This window comes from Octodon degus, unplaced genomic scaffold, assembly GCF_000260255.1.
Source record: "Octodon degus isolate 3935 unplaced genomic scaffold, OctDeg1.0 scaffold00049, whole genome shotgun sequence".
Taxonomy (NCBI): Eukaryota; Metazoa; Chordata; class Mammalia; order Rodentia; family Octodontidae; genus Octodon; species Octodon degus.
In genome coordinates this window covers 12586198-12603148 of record NW_004524625.1, presented here as the reverse complement: position 1 = coordinate 12603148, position 16951 = coordinate 12586198, and the positions used below count along the sequence as shown (strand labels likewise).

At 41.2% G+C, this 16951-nt stretch overlaps 1 protein-coding gene across 17 annotated transcripts in view; it reads left to right on the top strand.

Annotated features, from left to right (window-relative positions):
* Picalm (phosphatidylinositol binding clathrin assembly protein) overlaps positions 1-13982 on the top strand; it is a 72672-nt gene extending 58690 nt beyond the window's left edge. For 8 of the 17 annotated variants that reach the window (XM_023716608.1, XM_023716607.1, XM_023716606.1 and 5 more), the window contains 2 exons: positions 11302-11403; positions 12629-13980. In XM_023716608.1, the coding sequence (XP_023572376.1) occupies positions 11302-11394 (93 nt within the window). In that variant the 3' untranslated portion in view covers positions 11395-11403; positions 12629-13980. Of the gene's footprint in view, positions 1-11301; positions 11404-11726; positions 11737-12628 lie in introns of those variants that run through there. The other 9 variants (XM_004632563.2, XM_023716604.1, XM_004632561.2 and 6 more) reach the window with 4 other exon arrangements.
* The last annotated feature ends 2969 nt before the right edge of the window (positions 13983-16951 follow it).

Genomic DNA, 16951 nt, shown 5'->3' with positions numbered 1-16951 from the left:
TGGTCCCGCCGGCGCAGGGTAGCAGGAAGCTCTCCGCACACTCACCGGACCTGGGCTAGGACTCGCCTTTATTGTTCTTAAGGCTACCTGACATCCATCCATTTAATCTGACGAGACATCCTCACTCTCTTACCGAACAATAAACTTTACGAAGGTAGTGTTCTGTGTGGCGTGTTTGCTTCCATCCTCAGTTCCTAGAATACTGCTTGACTTATAGTCATTTTTGGATTATATTTTATCAAATGAATCTTAATGAGGACTCCTTTTTCAGCTTGTATCTTACTGTGCTTCTCTTTAATCTTTTGTTTCATACAGTTGTAATAGCACTGTTCAAAAATGCTTTCATTATCCCAGCACTTGGCAGGCTATACACAGGAGAATCACTACAAGTCTGGTCTACATAGTGAGACCCTGTACACCTTAGAAGAGCCTTAGGGCTGACGAGGTAGTTTAGTGGTCTAAGCGCCTACTCAAGCAAGCGCAGGGATCGGGGTTCATTCCCTAGCAACATGCTGTGCCAGCCCCGCCCCCTGGGCACACTGAGCTGGCCACCAAGTCCAGGTGTGGTGGCGCATGCCTGTAATCCCAACGCTGGAGAGGTTGAAAACAGGAGGATCACTATGAGTCTGAACTGTATAATGAGACCCTGTATCAAACACATAAAATTTATTTTTTTTTTAGTTAATTTTTTTTTAATTTTTTTTCTACAGTTTTATTGATAAACAGATAGCAATGAGACAGTTTCAAATCAAATCAGAAGTACAGTTTCAACAAATAATACAGTGCATATATTCTTCTTAGTGGTTAATTGCTGTACAAGATGCGGACTTGTGATCCTATTTACAAACACCATTAGAACAAATCGTTCTATTCATTAAGAGAATGCAACTATATATCTACCCCAACCACTTTGAATACACAGATACAGAATGGACATTCATCAGTGTACCCCATTTTTCCTAAGTTCCGTTATTGAATATTATAGGTGTGTAAACTCAGCAAAACATTCCAAAAGAGTCCAGCAGCCCATAATAGCATTGGGTCTTCTGTTTAACTGGCAATGTCAGAAATTATTGACCTGAGTCCCCCACAGCTCAACTTAACAGCATGGCTTTATTTCTTATATTTCGTCTTCATACTTTTCTACTGGATGGTTCCAAACACATAAAATTTAAAAAAAAAGTTTTGACTTATTGGCTATTGCTTAATATAGCTAAAATATTAACTGGCTTGGGGCTGGGGAGATGGCTCAGTAGAATAAGTGTTTGCCTGGCAAGCACAAGGGCCTGAGTTCAAGCCCCGGTTCTGCAAATAAATAAATAAATAAAATATTAACTGGCTTACCAGGATCATGATAGTACTGATTTCATGATTGAATATTTTAATAATCTAAAATTAGTTTCTGTTTGGTTTACTTGACATTTTCTCGTGTTTTGAATTTTTTAAAATTGATTTATTCAGTGTACAGTGTCTTGCTACACAGTTTGGACTTATAGCGATCCTCCTGTCTCAGCCTCCCCGGCGCTGGAATTACCGGCATGCGCCACCACAGTCAGTTTTCAGTGGCCAGCTCAGCGCCCAGGGTCAGCATAGCATGTGGTACTGGGGATTAAACCCAGGTCCTTGCACTTGCCAGGTACTTAGACCTCTGAGCCAACTCCAGCCCTCATGTTTTGGTTTTTTTAATAATTCTTAGCCCATCCTTTAGATTGATATTGGTCATTTAATGCTAGGAATAGCCAAAACAATTTTTACATAATTATCTTGTAGTTATTATGCTGTTTCATTCTTTTTCTCATTTGGATCCACATGTAATTGAGGGCAGAAACCATTTCTTTTGTACATTTTAAAGTTAAAGGTAGTTTAAATGAAAAATGAAATCCAGTCAAAATACAGGCTTTTAATTAAAACCAAGTTGCAGAACTGTTAACAAAAATCCTTGTTTCTTGAAACAGGTTTTTGGGGAACCATTGCTCACCCAGGGCCTAACTGCTAGCCTATTGCCTGTTACTAACTGTCTTTTTACGACATCCTGTCTCCTAATTAATTTCTTGTTGCTGCTTGCTGAGATATGCCGAGCAGTGTCTCTACTGTCCGAGCGCCTCGCTGGTGCTCGCCAGTGGGAAAGCAGCGCACGCCTCCTGGAGGCCGTCGCCGGGGCTTGGCTCTGTGGGGCCTGTCTCGTTACAGCCTCAATGCAGCGCGCCGTGCTGGTTTTGATGTGTATATGTATTTTTTCCCTCTTCTTCATGTGTTCTTCCGGCCAAGAGAGTTGAGCTAGAGGCTTAATGCGTGTTGAGCATAATAAGCTCAGTCCTGAACGGTATCTCCAGCTCCCTTCTACCAGCCCTTTTTTGATGACAGTTCATCGTTTATTTTTTAAAACGTTATTTTCATATATCTGTGAGTTCCTTAAGGTTAAGTGCTATATTATGTTGTTGTAGGCATTTAAAACTTTTTGCTCCACCTTAAACACCCTTCCTAGATGCTTAGCTACAAGGAAAACGCTAGGCCTCCTTTCCCCTCTCTTCTTTGCTTCTTCACGGATCCCTGTTACAGGTTGTTACTGGGTCTGTGTTAGGCTGGAGAGAAGGAGACTCATGCTTTCTGCTGGTCCTCCAGATAAACTTCACTCCTGTTCATAGAAATTGGAATACCCTTTCCAACAGTAGTTTGTGAACTCGTTCCATGTCTGCAGTGTGCAGCTCTTACGTTGTTACTGAGCATGGAGACAGTAACGTGATTTCTTCTGAAAGCTGCAGAGATAGGAGGAAATAATGCTTTTCTCTAATAATTGTGTGGCTTCAGTACGGTAGATGCTTTTTAGGAGAGGGAGGAGTGGTCAGTGCACTTGTCGTGATCTTCGTACTTTATTGTATGAGGAACTCACATGAATCCCATATTAATCTGTCTTCAAAAGCAGAATGAAAGGGGCCGGGAAGATAGCTCAGTAAAGTAAGCACTTGCCTGGCAGGTGTAAGGGGCTGAGTTCAATCCCCAGTTCCGCCAAAAAAAAAAAAAAAAAGCAGAATGAAAACCATAGGGCGTTTCATTTAGGCAGTTAATTTAAAAAAATAAGTTGCTGAAAGTCTTGGTTTCTTGGCTGGTATTAGGCTTCTTGGGGTGTGGTAAGAAGAGGATTGACATTGCTGTTTAAGAGGATGCGGCTAATATGATGACGCATGAGACCTGGCTGGCTGGCTGGCTGGCTGGCTGGCTGGTTGGCTGGTTGGCTGGCTGGTTGGTTGGTTGGAGAGGCCAATTTTAAGTAAGTTTGACATCAGTTAATTATCTAAAAGGAAACAACAGCTCATAGTTTTGTTTTACCCTTGCTCATAGAGGCCCTGTTGACTTTAGATGCTGGAATAACTCCAATCTTGCCCCCCCAAATAATTGTAATGACTTTTTAACATAAAAACTAAAAGTTCTTTGCTGTTAGGCTTAGTTCGGCTTTTCTGTGGTTTGTGGTGGGTTGTTCGTTTTGTTTAACTTTCTAATTATGGATATGGTAGCGCTTCTGTCAGCTGATCTGCCCAGCTGGGTTTCTGTGAAAAAGACCCGTTGCCTTGACAGCAGTGTGCTGTGCTCACTCGTCCTCATGTGCTGTAAGGTACCAGGACAGCATCTACTTTAGAGCTCAGGATTTAGTGTTCCAGGTGAAAGCCTGGTCCTGAACCTGCCGATGTGCACTCAAGTCAGTGTACGCAGAACGTTGGGGCGCCACCGGCTGCCCTGTTGTAAGTAGCATGTACAAGAAGGTCTTGCTTTCTCGGTGTTTGCTGAGAGCTTTGTTTCTAAAAGGCAATGATTACTTAACACCAGAAAGTTTTTGGAACTGTGGGTGACTGATGTTCTGTGGAATCATAATACTGAGCATCAGTGGTCACACGGTACTGTTGTGTGAAGACCTGGGAATGTGTTGACTCTGATGTTTCCTAGAGAAGTTCCTTTCTGCCATTACCCCACCTTCGTCCTATAAACATAGATGTAAATTCTAGCTGAGCTGAAATGAATGAGAGGAGCAGAGTGTGGAAGTCTGGGCGTAGGATAGGCCGGCCTGGAGGTAGCAGATCTGTATTTAAAGCGTGTTAGTTCCTGAAGGGCTGCTATAACAAAGTAGCACAAATCTCATGGCTTAAAATAACAAAAATGCATTTGCTGTCTAGAGGCCAGAAATCAGAAAATGCAGCTGTTGGGGTGGCCGTGCTCAGTGTGAACACTCTTCCAAGGCTCTGTATTTGCTTTGCCGCTTTTGGTGGCCTGCATGTTCCGGTTTGCACCTGCAGCTCTTTAAACTGTGCTTCTGCCAAATGGCATTCAGGGGAGTCTTTGCTTTCCTGGGGCCTCGTGTGAGAATATCGGGTTAACAGGTTAGAGCCCACTCTCACATACCTTATCCGAAGTATTCTGTCTATGTAGCCCAGTTTACAGACAGGGCACAGTGACAGGTCCAGGGGGTTAGGGCTTCCTCCGCATACCTGAGTTGGGGGCTTCCATTCTTCAGATCACCTGTTGGACTCCTCTGTTTCAGGGCAAGTTGTCTGTGTAAGTAAGCCTCCACTTATGTCTAAACGTGGGGTAATGTTTTGTGTACTTTTAAGATTTACTGTGAGGGGCTGGTGAGATGGCTCAGTGGTCTAAAGCACCTACTTAGAACAAGTTTAGCAAAGCACAGGGACCACGGTTCAATCCCCCAGCACCACATGCCAGCCAGCCTTGCCCCCTGGTGGGTTGAGCTGGCCCCCCCCCATAAATAAATAAATAAAAAATTAAAAAAAAAAAGATTTGCTGTGAAACTCAGATGCGAATATTTAAGCTTGACTTAGGAATATGGAGACGTGTTAAAGTTCCTAATGATCAGGAGCACTTTCGAAAAGAAACTTAAGAAGTTTGCCCTAGTTTTTGAAGTTGTCTGCATTCTCCAAGTGTGATTCGTAATATAGCTTATATTTCTTCCTATATATTACATATTTTCTTCATTGTAAATACATATTATCAACAGTTCATTATTTTGAAACCTTAATTATGACTGTTAATTGAAATATCTTTTAAAGTTGTAGAATTCCTTAGATATTTTTAGCAGAAGCTCGTTACATACTTTAGGTAATGTAGGTAGCCGCCAGCTCCTATGTGGGACACAGTTTAGATTTTTTAGCCAAGCATAAGTGTCACATTTCCAGTAAGTAGCACAGCAGTGTGCAGTTTAGATACATTTTTAATTTTAACTTGTTTCGTCAGAGTAACAGTTGAGATAAATTTTCATGATTCACATCTATCAAATGAAACTTTTTTTTTTTTTTTTTTTTTAAATGAACTTTAGAAGGCTGGCCAAATAGCTCAGCAGACTAAAGCACCTTCAAGCAGGTACAGGGGTTGGGGGTTCGATTCCCAGGCCTGCCATGGTGGTGCGCACCTGTAATCCCAGCTCTCTGGAGGCTGTAAACAGGCAGATCACTCCGAGTCTGATCTATGCAGTGAGACCCCCCTGTAGACTCTTCCCTAAAATACAAAAATAATAATGATAATGATAATCAATGGAACCTTAAAAGGATATCTCTTATACTTGAAAACTTTTAAAACAGGGTCTCACTGTGTAGTTTTGGCTAGCCTGGATTCATTGTATAGCCCAGGCTGTTCTTGAACTCTTGGCAGACCTTGTGCCTCAGCTTCCCGAATGCACCGCCATGCACATTGTGGAAACATTTCTGATAGATGGAAGGTATTTCTTTTTGGCTCACTCAGCTAATAATCCCTCCCATAAACTTAGCACTTCTTCTGATCTGCTTCCCTCTCCTACTTGGTTCTGTCTGTCAGTTTAGGTTGCCATGATTCTGTGAAACTCCTGAAAAGATGCTACTTCTGCATAGCACATTCAGAAGGCTTTTAAGTTAACGTTTTTAAGTACTGTAGATTGCAGTTTACACTTTGGGGGAGGTTCAGATAGCACATACCTTCAAAGAAGCATGCTTCCAGGTCACTGTGCAGGGTCCCCCAGACAAACTGAGTAGAGCTTCGAGTCCCTGGCGCTAGGCCTGTGCTAATGAGTAGACCCCGTGCATGTACACAGCAGAGGAATCCTTACTAACCATATTCCACAGAGAGAGCTGAGAAATAGTGCATTGTTTACCGCACACTATGCTTTCATTCCTATGAAGTTGGATTTGGTCTGCCACTAGTGACCTGGCCATTGCTGTAAACCTTCCTCAAAACCAACTTGCTGTTCTAGAGCCCAGTTTTGAGACTGTCTCTGTGAATCCTCTTGACAAACACTGCAGTCAGCCTGTAGCTATTTTGTTACACAACAGTGTTAAAGTATCTTAAACATTGCCTTGGTTTACTTGTGCTGCTGTAACACAACACCACAGACTAATTTGTAATAAACAGATACATACTGGCTTATACGTATCTGGAGGCTGGAAAGCCCATCATGAGGGTGCTGGCACCTGGCAGGGGCCTTCTTGCCACATCACAACCAAGCAGAAGGCATCACATGGCAGAAGCAAGCCAGAGAGAGTGAGCACAGAATAAAGGACCCGTTCCCGCGTGGCTCCATTCATCCAAGTTGAGTGCCGCTGTCCTGACCTAAACCTCCTCGTGCACTTAGGAGTGCGACTGAGTTTGAACCTAGTTTTAGAGGGGACATTCAAGCATGGCACGTGTGTAACCTTCATTTGTGTATATTTATAGATTATATGAATATATTACTATGGTGACATATTAGGTACCATTTTTAAAAGGATGGATATTTCCTATATATATTTTGACTTTTTTTGAGACAGGGTCTTGTAACTCAGGCTGGCCTTAAACTCATGGCCTCCCAAGTTCTGGGATTGCAGGCGTGTGCCATCCTGCCTAATTTTAATTTTAAAAGAGAGAGAGAAGTCCTAATTTTTTTTTTTTCTTACATTCCACTTTGGAGGCCATTTTTACAGTTTGTTTTCTCACCAAAAAGCACCTTAATACATTTTAGAATGTGTGTGGATGTGAGCCTCGGTGAATTGCTGAAGAAGTGCCGTTAGTACAGTGTTTGGTTGTACCCAGGAAACCTGGAGATGAGTGTAATTTGAAAGCATGAGCAACTGCTGGATGGATAATAGAGAAATCTTGTGAGAGGCGCTCCAGTGCTGAGAGCACAGTGGAAGAGCAGGCGCAGCATGGAGTCAGCGACACTTGACCATGGACCCCGATGAGTGCAGATGACCATTTGATGGCAGGCGCTAGGAAAGAGTGAAGTGATATTTGTAACATGTGTTTTAATTATTTATTTTTTTAATTTTTTATTTGTGTGTGTGTGTGTGTGTGTGTGGCCAGCTCTGCCCACCAGTGGGCGGGGCGGGCTGGCCTGTGGTGCTGGGGGATTGAACCGCGGTCCATGTGCTTTGCTAAGCTTGTTCTAAGTAGGTGCTTTAGACCACTGAGCCATCTCACCAGCCCTGTAACATTTATTTTAGACAGTATGCTGGGTACCTGTTATTTAATTCTCAATATAGCCATAAAGGGAGACACAAGAATCGGGCCTAGGTATTCTGAATCCCATTTTATCCGAGGATTGAATTTGTGTCCGTATTTCTACAAAACCCTGTTCAGTTGTTCCAGGCAAAGGAACCGCATCTGTTTTTGTGTGGTGGTGTGGGTCTGCTCCTTCATTGAAGACACAGTGTGTCTCTACAACACTGCTCTGTGCTCCATAGGCTTTTGAGGGACTAAAGAATGTTAAATGTAAAGGTTGGCAAAGTTGCCTCCTTACGACTTTTTAGTGCCAGTGATACATGTAAGAAAATTTCTCCTAAATATCTGCTTTTATTTTCTCTAAGCTTTTGATCAACAGTAGCTTTGTGAGTCTGCAACTGTTTTTTTCTTTTTCTTTCTTTTTTTTTTTTTTTGGTGGAACCGGGTATTGAACTCAGGCCCTTGCACTTGCCAGGGACGCATTTATTCCACTGAGCCATCTCCCCAGCCCCATGCTGCTGTTTTTTATTCTAACCTGAAATTTTCTTGCTTTCTTAGTGTTGAAACAGGAATATAGAATAACAAAGGTTGACTCATTTTTGCTTTATAACATTAGAATTTTTTATAAATGTCAACATACATTTTTCAAAGGTTGATTAGAGAGGTGGAGAAATTTCAACCAAGAATTTTATATTACCGTCATTTGCTTGTGAATTTTAGTATTTTTTTCTTACAGACTGCTTTTCCAGTATTTCATTTTCCTGAATATAAGGAGAAAGTATTTCTTTACTGGACCAGAAAGACTAAGACAAACCCCTTTATTTAAAAGGCATCTTTAGTTGTAATGTAGGTCACTTTGATTTGGACAAGCTGATAGACATACTAATTTTTAGCTCTGTGGAGATCTTGACATAGAGAATATTATTTGAAAAAAATGGGTTAAGATGGACTTAAAATCTTTTGTTGCAGTGTTCTGGTGATGGCAGATTTGTAGGACAGCTTAGTTGAAACAAACAATTTGTGTTGACTTGTAAAATCTGGCAAATGTTGTGATGAATACTGGAAAGTTTTATTTTTTATTCCTCATCCTTTAGTACTTTGTTTTTTCTTTTTTTTTTTCCTCGTGTATGTGCTGGGGATTGAACCCAGTGCCTTGTGCACAGAAGGTAGGAGCTCCACCACAGAGCACACCCCCAGCAGGACTTTTGCCATTGTATGTTCTTCGGCAGCCTTATGTCATGTTCTTCGATGTAGTCAAAAGAAACTAAAGGAGAGTCAGCTCATAGTTTATGGAGACTTTTTCAGATGTTTTAAACCTTGCTACTGTTACCAGGTTTTGGAGTGCTGGAAGCTCCCTGGAGGGGGTTTCTAGACATTCTCTGTCCTGAGCAAAGAATGAGTCCAGAGAAGTACAAATGGTAGCAAAGTTTTATTAAAGGTAGGAAGAGAAACAGGCTCTGCAGAGCAAGTCTGGGCAAATAGAGGTAGGAAAGTAGTACATCCCTAGGGCATGGGTGGGCCAGCCTCACAGGAGAAGTCAGTTTGCTCCATCCTTTTTGCATCACCCACTCTTCTGGCCAGTGTCAGGTCTCGCCCAGCCTCGGGTGTACCTGCTCGAGTTCTCCCTCGCAGCCCATCTACAGGACTTTGGGAGTTGCTCTGGGACCGCGTCCTGGGATTTTGTGCTGGACGAGTCACACCTGCTTCCGCAGCCAACCTCACCAGGCCCTAACTGATCTCCTACTGCCCCTTCTTCCTGTCTTATCTGCTTCCTGCTTTCCCTGAGCAGTAATAGGCCAGCAGGTTTTCTTTCCTTGTTCCTTCTCTGAGCTGCCTGCTTTCTCTTTGTAGGTTCTGTTTGTGCTTTGGTGCTCAGTGCTGTGAAGGGGTGGGGCCCGTGGCCAGGGCTCCTGCGTGTCCCGGTCCTCGAGCCATGCGTCAGCCAAAAGAGTTTGAGCTACAGTTTCATGTGCTTCAGGTGTATGTTGATAAGAAATTTATTACAGGAATATAGTCTTTTTATTTGGTGGTATCGATTATGTTTTAATTTAACTAAATGTTTATAGATATGTGTATCAGTATATTTTACCAATTTTAGAAACTAGATGAAGTTTTAGTTAAAAACCAGCAGTTTATTTCCCCAATGAAAATTGATCCTCTTCAGTATTATTTGTTGTCCAAGCGTCTTAAGACTTGTCTAGTTGTATCCTCATTTTTAATCATGTCTCTTTTGTATTCAGGAGTGTTTCTTCTGGAGCTGTCAGATCTTTGGGACTGTTGCTCTCGTAGAGGCATTTGATTTGAGAACTCATTTATTGTTAGCTGCACCCCACCCCTGAGTTGGTTTGAGATTTTAGATGCAGTCCATCTGAAAGAAGCAGAATTTGTTGTTAGAAGTCAAAAGAGAAAACATGCATTGGAAAGGAACTCAGTCAACAGTGGAAATAAGCGTGAAGGTCTGATTCCTCTAGTGCAGTGACTAAGAATTACTCAAAACCGTTCTGTTCCTAAATTGTTTAGGCTGAAAATAGGAGATAGGGGCATGTTTCCAATGAAGGGGACCTAAATCTGTCTCTTTGATGGGTATTGGAAACTTGAAGCCCAAATGCTGCTGCATCGCCCCATCGTCCTTTCTGTTGTCTTTGCATATTTATTTCAAGATATGATAGGAAAGTGAATTGACTGCCAGTTTAACGAGTGGTGACTTTTAAGCCTTTAAATTGATTTTGGTATCCAGAACAACAAATCGCTTATACTAGTAAGGTAATATTTGAGAAAATTTATTGGCTACTTATTCTCTATAGTGCTTTTCTTAAAAATAAATAGGCAGAATGAAATAAGATCATTTTAGGCCAGCAAAAACATTTTTACAGCTTGGAATTTTTTTTGTAGGATTTGAATGTTGAAAGTATGAATTAAAACTATTTCTGTTAAATCCACTTGGATTCACTGCTCAATTGTACAACCCCCACACAGCTCATTTCCTGATAACCTGGTGCTTACACCTCTGTGGTCCTATACAGAATGATAAAAGGGATTAAAAGTTTGTTCCAAACTTTTGTTGAGTTTAAAATACTCATAATTCATCTTGGTGAAAAGATACATATATGAAAATCATTATCTTGGTTCTTAGAACTCCTTTGAGAGAATACCATAGATACTAGTTACTAAGCAGAGTGGTCTTCCTACATAATTAAAGGGTAGGGTGAGATTCTAAGAGTCAGGCATGTGAGTTGAGTAGGAAGCAGAATCAAAGATGTTAAATGTTCCCCTCATTCTGGACACCGTATGACACTCAGCCTAGGTGACCTCCGCGATGCTGTCATCTCCCATAGCTTATAAGCAGCTGCAGCATGGTCTCAGGACAGAAGGTAGCTCCATGCGAAACAGGTGTGAAAGCCCAGACACTGTTTTCTGCTCGTTAAAAGACATAGTTCGCACATCTTTAAGCAGATCACCTGGACACAGAAAACTGTCTTCACTCAATTTAAAAACACTCAAGATTGTGCATCCTGTCAGCGGGACTCCCCACCGCCTTTCCTTACTCTCCTACACACAGAAAGTCTTAACCATGGGTCAGCTTATGTTGACCTTTTTGGGTAAAAACACTACTTTATTTCTTTGGAGTTCAGAAGCATGAATTTGTTTTCTGAAAAATCACATGCCATTGGATACCCTTTGACTTGACATGTGACTAAAACTTTTAATAATTCCATTTTCTACAAATGCTACCTTTATAATTTTTATTAAAGATGACAAAACAAAAGCCACTTCCTCTTTCATCACATTTTCTGCTCTCGTGTCCTGTCATTCTCAGATCTTTTCTCTCCCCTCTCTGTCTTCTTCCCCCAGCTGTCGGCAGCATCCAGCCCCTCCAGTCACAGTCCTCACAGAGCGTCAGGAAAGGACCCCTTTGCAGAGCTCTCTCTGGAGGATCTCTTATAAGTCACTTAGGTATTGCTGCTTGTCGGGGAGATACGGGGGCTGAAGCGCTCATCACAAGTCACCGATCCCTAAGCACGATTCAGTGTTCTCCCCCTCTGTTTCCTTAAAGGGCTCAGGATTCCCTCTGCTTTCTACCACCTCCTTTATTCTTCAGATGAAGAATAAAAATAGGTCAAGAAAAGGCATAGGAGAAGCAACTTTTGGAAAATACTTTAACATAATTAGAAGGTGTAAAATTAAACGTCTTACGTGTAGAAGCATCTATTGGTCACAGCAGACGAATGAGATCAGTACCACCCTTAAGACCTGGATGTTTTTGTCATTCATCACAGAACAGTTTATACACTGTAGAGAGCTTGATGGGGACATCTTCAGTTTTAATAGGGCCAGGATTATGAATAAATTATTTCAGTGATTTCTTGAAAGGGTTGTATTTTGTGTACCTTTTCATTTCAAAACAGTAGTGCTTTTAAAAAACGAGTTTGTTTTTAAATTCAGGACAGATGAATACTTAAGCCCAGTTAGAATTCTGTATATGATCCACACCACTTCGTTTGCTGGAAGACAGAATTTATTCTTGGTACTCTAGGCCCCATTTACATTTACCTGCTAGATCTTTGGGACTTACAGTCTTCTTATTTGGCAAGTTTATTAGCACATCTACCTCAGCAATGTCTTTGGATGGCAGTTTAAGTGAAACTTAAGTGCCGTATCTTTTGAGCGAACACTGGCTTCCCATTTGAAATACTCATTTATAAGTCTCAGATCTTGACTTATGTTAGTCATGACATTAGTCAATATGACATTACTTTTTCTTTTGTTAACTCTAGTTTTTTATTGTTTAGAAATGATAATTTAAATCTTGCTATCCCAAATGAGATTTTACATGGAATATTTGTGCTTATGGACAAATATTTTGAAATTATTATGGAAAAGTAGCCCTTTGAACTTCTTTCTTCCTGTCCCTTCTGTGCTACCTCTTGGTTTTTAGTAATTAGAGAAATATTTGAAAGTCCCTCTAATTATGTTTTAGATACTGAGTTGTGGCACGTAAGCTGATAGTACTTTGTTGTGTAATCAGTGTTTATGATAAACACATTGTGAGCACTTCTGAGTCATTTGAAGGAGAAAAGGCCACACGGGATTTATATTTTTATTTTCTTTGCATTTAAGGTTTAAGAAGACATTATACAATGTAATGAGTTAAAAATTGTCTTTTTTTTTTTTTTTCCAGATACAGTTTATGTAACTAGATGGAAGAGAATGGAATTATTCCAAAAAGACAAGTGCTCAAGTGACGAATCCTTACTTCCAGCAAATCCAGACTGCTGTCTCTTAAACTCTTCTTCCATTAGAATGCGACCGTAACCCAGTGAAGGCCCGTGAAGGAACTTGGGACTAGTTTATAGGTGAACCTATCAATACAGTTTATAAAGCCAAGAATTGCCATGATTTAAGACTAAGATCTCTCTTTTTGGTGACTAACCCTTCACTTCTTTCAGCTCCTATTAATACCCATAATCAGTAACCTATCAAGAAAGCCCTTATTTGGAAAGTGTGAAATTTGTATTTGGAAAAGCTGCCTGCGAGGAGAGCTGTGTCCTTTACTATAATGCAGCAGGACTTGTTGGGGGATCAAAATCATAATTCTGAATTACATGCCATCTTTTTTCTCCAGCCCTCACAGACACAGAAACCATAACTAAAATTAACTTTCCTTTTTAAAAAAAAAAAAAAATTTCTATTCAGTTTGCAGTAGACATTCCTTAAGTATTTGTATTTATTTATGATTATCAGTTTTACATAACATTAATATTGTATCAAACCTCCTTATGAAAATGAGTATGGATGTATACAGTATGTTTGATTTTTATTCACAAGAATGAATCTGATTCAGAATGCTTTTCAGCTGACAGAGCACTAAATATTTTAAGGCAAGTCCATAGGTCTGAATCTCTCCAGAATTCTCAGTCTCTGGGGGATTTAGGGAAGCATTAAAAATGCATTAATCCTTATAGTCAATTCTGTGCCTAGGATTTTGCAAGGAACAGTTCACTGACTAGGAAAAGCACTACATTTTAAATTCAGCATTAGTGCATTGAGAAGGATCTGTACTGCTTCGTGCTTGGCATGTCATTATTTTCCATTGGACATTAGGGCCTTTCCAAAATGAATGTGAGGAATTGCTTTCACTTCAAGACTTTCCTTCTTCCAGTAAAACTCTAGATGATGTTGTTGGGGGAGGGGGAAAGGGACAAAATCCTGAACTTTTATTTGGCTTGTGCCATGTTATGATCATGTACCTTTTAAATAAGGGGAAATAGTATCTTTAAAGTTAATGTCTAGCCGAGAGTTTAGATAACGAAGAATTAAACTGCACTGTTGATCGGTGCTTTGTGTAAATACATCTTAATGCTTGGGTTGAGATGGGCCTTAAGAAGGACAGTTCATTGTAGGAAAGCAATTCTGTACATGAGTTTAAGCATACTTGTTGCATTGTCTCTGCAGATTCTATTTTTGTTTACAATATTAAAATGTATGTTAGCAAAATGGGTGGATTTTCAAATAAAATGCAGCTTCCACAAAACTTTGTTATGGTATTCTGGTCTGAGGTACATTTTCCTTTTTTCTTTTTTTTCTTTTTTTTTTTTTTTTATCAGTACAGTCATTTTTGCTAATAAAAGTGTACCCAGGTGATTATATTTACTGATTTAATAAAACGCAAAATTTCTGTTTTATTTACATTTCCAAAAAGATTTATCTGCAGTTTTTGTTACCTTAGATTTCTACTGGTAGCTGAACTATTTCTTAAAATTGTTCATTTTAGGTGGCTTTGTTCAGGTAGGTGTAAGAAACAAAATGCTTTCAAGTTTGACTCCTGGAGCATATGTGGTGTTGCGTATTGAAGACCTAGTAGAATTCAAAGCTTGATGAAAGAAGAAGTAAAAGCTTTGCACTGATAAAGGACTACATGATACGTGCTTTGGTTAGAAAGCATACATGGTCTATAGGAGATGTGCTTTGCTAATCCTGCAGGGGGTTTTGTTGTTGTTGTTGTTGTTTTAACTGGGGGAGAAAAGTGGATTTAGAATTAGCCAGCTGGACTCAGTTTAGATGATCCCAGCGTTCTTGGCAACATCCAGCGCGTCATAATCAGGAGCCAGTCGAGCACTTGCCTTCTTCCCTCCACCAGGCCTGACCAGGGCATTGGCCTTGGCTACATCGATGTCCTGGAGCTACTTCACAGCTTGTTTGATCTGGTGCTTATTGGCTCTGACACCCACAGTGAACCCGAGTGTGTTGTTGTCCTTGATCTTCTTCACGGCTGACTGTGGTGCGGGAACTTGATGACGGCATAGTGGCCAGGCTTGTTTCTACTGGAGGTGCTCTTCCCAGGGTATCGGGACGGCCTCCGGAGCCACAGTGTCTTGGGACGGTGGAAGGTGAATGACGTGTGTATCTTCTTCTTTTTGTGGCTGCAGGTGCCTTTCACCTCGGCCTTCTTGGCCTTCAAAGCTTTCTTTTGCTTTGGCTTCAGCTTTGGGAGAGGCAGGGGCTTTCTTCTTTGCCTTTGGCGCCATCTTGGTAAAAAGGCCCCTACTGGTTTTTAAATTTTACTTGTGTCAAACCATTTTCATATAAATTGGGAAATTTTTAAAAGTTAGCTTCCTTAATTAACATCACAAATTTTGATTTGTCTTTTTCAGTATTTGGAGTAGATGTTAATATTTAAGTTGTAGCTTTTATATTACCATATTTTGGTGGTATAACCAATATGTGAAAAGCTTTAACTATTTCCGTTTTATTTCCAAACTTCTTGGCTCTGCTGAGGAGAATTACCCAAATGTTACCTATTTATAGTAGATACCTACATCCACATGCTAGCAGTCAGCAGAGGCTAGTGCTTGGTTTTGTGGTCCAGTATTTTTTTTGTGACCTCTGTCATTAATTCAGAATTGCAGCGGGGGTCATGTTCTCCGCAGTCTGGGTGAGGGCCACGCTCCACTCCCGGGTGGTCTTCTGGGCAGCCTTTCCTGCAGACCTGCCGTCCTCGACAAGGAATGTCTGTGTGTGAGAACAGTAGCCTTCACCCGAGTCTCACAAGGGCAGCGGAGTGGCTGCTCACTGTGCAGCTCCAGCAGGTTAGAGACCCAGCTGTGCCGGGCCATTTTATGATCCAGTTGACAACTCTAGTGACTGCAGAGACATGAGGGCATTTGCAACAGAGGGCAGCTGTGACTGGCCCCGATCATCTTCTAGATTGTTTGCTTTTCCTTTAATGTTTTGTTAGTAGCATTCAATGTTCTGTACAAAACATCTGTTTATTAGCCAGTACCTGTGAGTCCGTCTCTAGTCCTCATATTAGACTGCTAATTTTTACTTCTCCATAAAATGACAAAATCTAGGACCAGCCAGAAAGCTCAGCAGACTAAAGCGCCTGCTTCAGCAGAGCACAGCGGCTGGGTTTCATCCCTTGCGTGCCGTGCCAGCCCTGCCCCAGGCATGCTGAAACGTTGAGATTGGGCGGTGCGCCTGTAATCCCAGCATTTGGGAGGCTACAAACAGGAGAATCACTCCGAATCCCATCTGTGTAGTGAGACCCTGTAGACCCTGTACTAAATAAACACATAAATCTTATTCCTGGAAAATCTATTCTTTGGGAAGTGCTTCCAGTTAGCTAAAATTGAAATAACTTCGAAGCTCTTGTCAGCCATCACCTGCATTTCCAAAGTGAAAGTTCAGCGCTGTTGCAGTAATTCTTTAAAATCCCAGAGAGTAAATAGCAAGAAGGTGATTCCGGGCTATGGCATGGGGGATGGCTTCTGTGTGCCTGCAGTGCCTGGGGCGCAGCTTGGACTCCTCAGCTCCCATCGTCAGGTCTTTTGTTTTAAAACCCTTCTGGAATTCTGTTAAGTAGCCTCTGAGAAGAAAGGCTGGGGTTGTCCTCGCCACCCGGTTTCTCTGTCAGCCAGAAGCTGAATCCTTGCCAGTGTTAAGAAATGATGCTGAATTTGTAGTATCACTTATTAGAAGTCTTCTCTAAGTCTAGCTGTGCTGGACTCCATATGTATCCTGTTGGTTGTTAATGTGATGTGCATGTGCGGTTTTTATGCTGTGTGAAACTGTCCACATCAAAAGTGTAAAGTTCTTTCCAGGGCATTTGTTGCAGGGCACATGCAGTTGTCCTGAGTAGGCTGAAGTGTGTACAGGCAGACAGGAGAGAAAGGTGAAGCTGGTCTGTAGCTTTTAGCTGTTGCAGAGGCTGTTTCTCTTCTTTCCCTCGCTCCTCGCCTCCCTCACTCCCTTTCCTGTGATCTTCTGTCTGTCCTCCTTTCCCTCTCCCGTCCACCCTCTTCCAGCTTCCTCTTTCCTTCTTCTATTCCCCACCTTTTTTTAAGGTGCTGGGGACCAAACCAACGACCTTGCTCATTCTAAGCACGTGTGCTACCATTCAATTTATACCCCTAACCTAAAAAATTTAAAATTGCAACAGTAATTTTAAAGTAATTTTTAAATTTTAAATTCGTGAGAGATTCACCTTGAGAACGAACTACAG